The sequence below is a fragment of the Trypanosoma grayi genome (genome assembly GCF_000691245.1).
Source record: "Trypanosoma grayi strain ANR4 Tgr_102_V1, whole genome shotgun sequence".
Lineage (NCBI taxonomy): Eukaryota > Euglenozoa > Kinetoplastea > Trypanosomatida > Trypanosomatidae > Trypanosoma > Trypanosoma grayi.
In genome coordinates this window covers 1-6,615 of record NW_008825721.1, presented here as the reverse complement: position 1 = coordinate 6,615, position 6,615 = coordinate 1, and the positions used below count along the sequence as shown (strand labels likewise).

Here is a 6,615-nt window from a genome sequence, read left to right as displayed (position 1 = left end):
TGGGGGGGGGGGGGTGAGTGTTAGGACCACAAGGGGAAGTGATGCGCCGCTTTTTTCTAGCAGTGACGGCCCACCATGCGACGGCCCCTCGTTTGGCACGATTTGTTCACACGCGCGGTGATTTGCGCAACATTGCGGTCATTGCACACGTGGACCATGGCAAGACCACACTGGTGGACAGCATGCTAAAGCAATCGGGAACGCTTGCAGAGGCCCGAAACCGCGTGATGGACAGCAAGGACCAGGAGAGGGAGCGCGGCATCACGATTCTTGCGAAGAACACCGCCATCTTGCTCCCCACAAAGTCTGGCGAGCCGCGGCGGCGCATTAACATCGTTGACACCCCGGGTCACTTGGACTTCTCGGGTGAGGTGGAGCGTGCGCTACAAATGGTGGAGGGTATCATTCTTCTTGTCGACGCTAAGGAAGGTGTGCGCCCTGGCACACGCTATGTGCTTCGTAAGGCGCTTAATCTAAACCTCAAGCCGATTGTCTGCCTCAATAAGATTGACAAGGATGACACTTGCATTAAAAAAACAGAGGATGCCATTCAAGACCTTTTCTTGGAAACGGCAGTGAACGATGACCAACTGGAGATTGCTTTCATGTTCGGATCAGGTCGCGACGGGTACATGAATGAACAGCCGAAAAAGGAAGGCACCCTTGATCCTCTGTTTGACAAGATATTCAGCGTTATCCCCGCGCCAGAGGCCACGGAGGAAGGAAAGCTGCAGATGCTTGTGGCGCAAGTTGACGTCAAGGAGTCTACGGGGCATAAAATTGCTATTGGTAGAATTTTCAAGGGTTCTGTCGCGGTCGGCGACATCGTCACCGTCGCCCTAGAGGGCAAGGAGGTGGATGCTCTGGTTAAGGGTATTCAGCTTTTCGTTGGAGTTGAAAAGGTCGATGTTCAAAGTGCATCATACGGAGATATATGTATCTTGACATTACAGGAACCCATTGGACAGAAGGTTCCAGTAAAGATCGGGTGTACCGTGTGCCACCAGGGTGTGGTTGACAAGTTCCCGTATCGCAAGCCAGACGAGCCCACCTACAGTCTCGTGCTTCAAGCCAGTGGGGCCGGATGGCGGAAAAAAGAAGCACCCGAAAATCTGGGCACCATCACTGCTTTGCAGAAGCGTCTGGAGCGTGAGGCGATGATTAATACCGCACTGCAGCTCTCTGGTCTGGGCACAGAGCACATCACGATGATGGGGCGCGGTCCACTTCATCTTTCTGTAATTGTGGAAGATATGCGGCGAGAAGGGCATGAATTCGAGGTCCAGGCGCCTCGCGTGATGACGAAAACCATCGATGGTGAGGTATGTGAGCCGTATGAGCGTATCCACCTTGAGTTCCGTGATGAACTTGTTTCCGATATGGTTTCCTTTCTGAGTAGCAAAATGGGCGAAATTGGTGAGATCACGCAGTTGTCGAATGGGCGTGTCCTCTTGGATTGTGTCATGCCCGTTCGCTTCATGTCGCAGGTGCCACTGCGCTTCCACACGCTCACCTCTGGCGACGGTGTACTGAACCACAACTTCGAGATGTACCGGCCAATGTCAAGCGTTGACACGGCGCGTGAAACGGGCGCGCTCATCTCTGTCGAGAACGGCGAGGCCACCGATTGGTCACTCGCTGGCCAGGCGCACCAGGGCCGCTTCTTCGTCGTGCCTGGCGACACCGTCTACTACGGGCAGATTGTGGGGGAGAACAGCAAGACGTTGTTCCAGAACCTCGGCATTAACATTTGCAAGCGCAACGAGCAGCTCGGTGGGCTTCGGTCGAACGCAAACGACAAGTCGAGCAGGCGACGCAGCTCGTACGTGGCGGCCCGCGCCACGTTTGAGGATTGCATCGCGTGGGTGACGGACGATGAGCTTGTTACGGTCACGCCGAAGTCCATTCGCATGCGCCAACCGGGTTTCAACGGAAAAACTACGATGCGGAGCGCTTCTAAGAAGAAGTAGCACTCTTTGACTCTTTCGTAGGCGAATGTTGTTTTGTTTTTGTTTTGCTGTGCTGCCTCGTGCTTCTCTGCGAAGGCATTTCTGCAATTGTTCACAGGATTTACACACACATATATATATATATTTCTATAATAGCAAGGGACCATTATTTCGGTTTATTTGACCTGCGAAGCAGCGTTATGCGTGCGGTCGTGAAGAGAAGGGCACTCCGCCAATTCTTCATGAACACGCAATATCTTCACTCTTTCTTCTAATCCTGTCGTATCTTGTGCTCCTTTTCTTTTTTTTGTGCTTGCATGTGTGCGTTTGCAGTTGGGGGCCAGTTGCCAGTTTAGGTCGGTCAAAGGAGGGTACATCATGCTCACGCGCACATTCCCGGTGCTTTTAAAGGCCACCCCCGCCTCATGGATGAAAGTCGTTGTGGGGGTGAAGCGTGTCGTGGACTACACAGTCAAGGTACGCGTGAAGGACAACAAGATTCAAAGCGATAATCTAAAGATGAGCGTTAATCCCTTCGACGAAATTGCGATTGAAGAGGCTATTCAACTGAAGGAGAAGAAGATCGCCAATGAGGTGATCGCGGTTACTATAGGCACCAAAAAGGCGGAGGAGGTTCTTCGCACGGCAATGGCGCTTGGCTGCGACAAGGCCATTCACATCGTTATTCCCGATGGTGACAGTGAAGGGCTGGAGCCGCTGGCTGTCGCCAAAGTCTTTCAGAAACTTCACGAGGAGCTCAAACCGGATATGTGGATCCTCGGCAAGCAGGCAGTGGACGCTGATGTCGGCAGCACGGCTCAACTGCTAGCGGGCCTTGCTGATATGCCGCAGGGAACGTTTGCTTCTAAAGTTGAGGTGAGCAACGACAAGGTTAAAGTGACACGTGAAATTGACGCTGGACATCAGATCGTCGAGCTGCAAACGCCATGCGTCATCGCGGCAGACCTCCGTCTCAACACCCCTCGGTTTCCAAAGTTGCCGAATATCATGAAGGCACGTAAAAAGCCAATTGACGCACGCGATATATCAACATTAGGCGTGGACACGAAGCCGCGGCTGCTAAAACAGGCCGTAACGGAGCCGGCGCCTCGAAAGGGTGGTATTCAGGTGAAATCAGTGGAAGAGTTATATGATAAGCTGCACAACGAGGCAAAGGCCATCTAGTGCAACCTCGAAATGACTTCAACGAGGCTGTCTTGGGAGTTTTGCCATAAAAGGGTAGACGGGGGTGGGGTGGGGAAAGAAGGACTAGCAAAACGTAGTTTGCTTCGCCAATGAAACAAGAAGGGAGGGGGTAGTGAAGTATGCAGACGGGGCTGATGCGAGCGTTGGGGGAATGTATAAAGGGCGTTGTTTCCAGTCCTGTAACTAGTGCCAAGTGTGACACGCCAGTGAGTCTATGGAGGGAGGGCTAATTAGACAAATAGAGACACTGTGCGCATGCATAAGGTTCTTGTGTCTTTCTATCGGTCATTTGTTTCTCTGTGGTTTTTGTTGTTGTTGCTTTCCGTTAGTTTCAGCTTGATCTTGCTGGTGTGACGTCTCCACCGGACTACGTGGTATGAGATGCTCTCTGACACTGTGCAAGGTGACAAAGGTGCCCACACACAGCGTTGTACCGGCGGACGCACTTCGTTATCATCCTCGGTATTCCGTTCCGCGCAAAATGGTCCTCAGTAGCTCTTTTGATGCCGTGGATGAGAGCAATCGATTTGTTTCACTACGACTCTTATTGGAGAAACTTAGTGGGTGTGTTGGGAGGAGGCAGTACAAGATGCTTTGTGACCTCACTCGGCACTTTGACAAACTGAAGGATGAGGGAATAGACTGGCATGAGCTCAAGTGGCTGAATCGCGAGGAGCTTCTCGATCTCTTTGAAAACGTTTTGCAACTTACACATGCTGAAAGGGCTGTCCTCCTACCGGCTCTGGAGGCAAAGATGTGCGGCGTTCTTCGCCGTGCGGACACGCGACATTCCACAACACTTTGTATCAATCGGGGTGTTTCCGAACATGGATGGCGCTGCGGACTGTACGGCCACACGAACGATGTCTATTTTGAGGGTAAAGCCAAGGCGAACCCTGCGGCTCTGCAGTTGTGTCATCGTTCCTCCATAAGAAGCGTGGAGCGTTCCGGTGTTCGTGTCGATGTTCGAATGGCACCGGACTTTTCTGTTGTGGGGCGGTTTAATCATTCCCTCAGCCCACGTGTCTGGAGCACGCCGGAGAACCCGACCTTCCAGGTTTCCACGATAGGATACGAGTTCCGCGTCCACCCCGACGATCCGCGGGTGAGGCCACAGATCGAGGCGGCAGCAGAGGAGTGGGAGCTTCATGCGGCCGTCACGCAGCAGGTTGTTTGGGAGATGCTGGAGATGTACGCTGTGGAGAGAAGTTCACAGCCTCTGGATTTGAAGCCGGGCGAAATGGGTGCTCCAGACTGCCCGAGCTCGTACTCCAGCGCGTTTACTGTGCGGATCGAATCCCCGCACAACGGCAACACTGTGACAGAGCAACGGATGATGTCACCAGATGGAAAGGAGGTGCCGTGGTTTAGGGAGCCACCTCAGCAACAGTTCGCCGACGGGATTCCTCTGATTTTACCCTTTGCACCCTCCGTAATTGTGAGAAGTTCCTTCCGGCAGGTGTCGCGTGCGTCACCTGATGATGTTTCACGTCAGTTACTACAACCTGTTGTTGACGTAACATGCTTTATTCACCCTCTGGTTTGCTTTTGGTGGAGCGAGGAGGATGAGGAGCGCTGCCTCTCTCATATAGTCGAGTACGCGAAACGTATCCCCTTCGCGCTGCCATTCAACTTGTACCTTCGTGTTGACACCTCGAAGGACCTCAGAAGTCACCCGAAGAGGGTGGAGGAGATGGCAAAGCGTCAGAGGGAGAAGGAGGACTTTTTTGATTTACGGCACTATCACAAACTTGGGGCTGACTTGCCGAGGGATTAGCGCCTTCAGATTCTCATATGGCAAGTTTCGGAGAGTGAATACCAAACAGTTTAGCGAGACTAACCAAAGGGAAATGAAGAAAGAGAGAGGAGAAAAAAAAAAACAAGGTAATTGGGAAACATTTCCATTAGTTCTCATCTGTGATGGCTGGGGCGCGTTATTATTTTTTGTTTTCCTGCATTTTTGTTCCAACACGCTTAGACGTTTGCATACCTTCCAACTATCTCGAAGCGTCATCCTGCTTTTCCTTTGCCCGCTCCCCCTCCTCACTCTAAGAGAAAGGCAGCAGAATCTCCTTTTCGTTACCCCACGGGTGGGCATAATATCTCGGTTTATCGAAGCTTTCTTGGGTATACTTCATCCAGACCCTTAGGATGAGTGTTGCCGAGTTGTCAACAAGGCGACTGTTCAAGTCAAGAAGGGGGGACCACGACAGATAGTGCTGGACGGTGTCCTGGAGGAACCGTCTGGTGGTGCTGTTGGGAAATCTGTCGGGAGCGTGCATTTCAGGTTGCCTTCGCGGGGAAGGCAGGTTGTGCATTTTTATAGGTGGTGAATCCGGAAGCGACAAGAAACATATGTTTCGTTTTGCCGGTGGCAGACTTGAGTATAGGTTGGTTTCTCTGTGCGTTACAGGCGATGGAGGAGAGCGGTGATGTCAACCTGTGCGTTCTTCTTGATTATAATGACACCATTCAGGACTTTGTGTCTGGCTTGGGCAGCTTGAAGATCTGGGAGGAGGAGTGCGCGGCGGTGTTGTAGTTAACGGAACTGCTACCGTGCAGCCCACCTTGGCAGCAGAGGGTAGGCTACACATCAGGAAGTCTCCTTCTTGTCGCGGTTGCCATAAATATTTCGTCGTGCTTCTGGAGACAACGTGTTTCCTTGTGCTTTTACCCGGCCGTTGCAGGGTTGCATCACTATCATTGAGGCGTGCGACAGTGAGGCGTGCCCAGTCGTTCCAGCCTCTGCCACGGCGGAAGTTACGGCTGAGAAGGAGAGCAACAATAGTCTCTTTTTGTGGGTTGGAGATTTGCGGATTGAGTAGCACACATGCAGATCTGAAGGTCATTGGCTTCCGCAACACAAGGCTGGACCAGATGACTCAGTCCAGTCTGTCTGCTGCTATTGAAGAAGAGGGCCATAGGGCTCAGCTGATATCTGTGAAAAATGCGATGAGCTTCATCAAGGAAATTGAGCTCATGGTTTCGTACTGTAAAGCGTCTGTAAAACGGGAGGGCCTGAAGCCAGCTAGTGAAAACTAGAAAAGGATTGCATTTCTGGATGAGACGGTCGCAAAAGAGGTCAAGTCTAACAAACCTCCTACAGGAAGCCGCAAGACGTGCGGAGACTGCTGCTGTTAATCGCGCAGAGAGCATGTCGTGTAGAACAAGGCAACTCCAAGGAGATAGCATGTAAGATTGTAAGCTGGCAGAGGAGTCTGCGCTTGTGGCCAATAGACGAAACTTCGTGACCTTGCACGACCTTTGGCGGCTCTGTTCCTTTCATCTTTGCCACACGTAAAACAAAAAGGCCACAGGAGTGTTGGATAGAGCAGCGAGGTATGGTGCAACGCCGCTCGAATTGCTTCAGGCACAATGAGGAAGTTTCAGCTTCTGCCTCCCAGAACGAAAAATACCCGGAAGACTCGAACGATTCGACGCGTGATGATGATGATGATGA

The 6,615-nt window shown here is 52.0% G+C and overlaps 5 protein-coding genes across 5 annotated transcripts; 3 read left to right on the top strand and 2 right to left on the bottom strand.

Moving 5' to 3' along the window:
* Positions 1–41: 41 nt before the first annotated feature.
* Positions 42–1,970, top strand: DQ04_01021040 (putative elongation factor; the record flags this gene model as incomplete). Its single annotated transcript, XM_009310082.1, has 1 exon — positions 42–1,970. One exon carries the CDS (start codon positions 42–44, stop codon positions 1,968–1,970), a length of 1,929 nt encoding a protein of 642 aa, XP_009308357.1.
* Positions 1,971–2,327: 357 nt separating this feature from the next.
* Positions 2,328–3,134, top strand: DQ04_01021030 (electron transfer flavoprotein; the record flags this gene model as incomplete). Its single annotated transcript, XM_009310081.1, has 1 exon — positions 2,328–3,134. The coding sequence occupies one exon, from the start codon at positions 2,328–2,330 to the stop codon at positions 3,132–3,134; it is 807 nt and encodes a 268-aa protein (XP_009308356.1).
* Positions 3,135–3,636: 502 nt separating this feature from the next.
* DQ04_01021020 (hypothetical protein) lies at positions 3,637–4,932 on the top strand (the record flags this gene model as incomplete). Its single annotated transcript, XM_009310080.1, has 1 exon — positions 3,637–4,932. One exon carries the CDS (start codon positions 3,637–3,639, stop codon positions 4,930–4,932), a length of 1,296 nt encoding a protein of 431 aa, XP_009308355.1.
* Positions 4,933–5,590: 658 nt separating this feature from the next.
* DQ04_01021010 (hypothetical protein) lies at positions 5,591–6,004 on the bottom strand (the record flags this gene model as incomplete). The annotated part of the gene is made up of 1 exon (XM_009310079.1): positions 5,591–6,004. The coding sequence occupies one exon, from the start codon at positions 6,002–6,004 to the stop codon at positions 5,591–5,593; it is 414 nt and encodes a 137-aa protein (XP_009308354.1).
* Positions 6,005–6,255: 251 nt separating this feature from the next.
* DQ04_01021000 (hypothetical protein) lies at positions 6,256–6,615 on the bottom strand (the record flags this gene model as incomplete). Its single annotated transcript, XM_009310078.1, has 1 exon — positions 6,256–6,615. A coding segment is annotated over one exon (360 nt), but the record flags the coding sequence as incomplete, so codon positions are not given.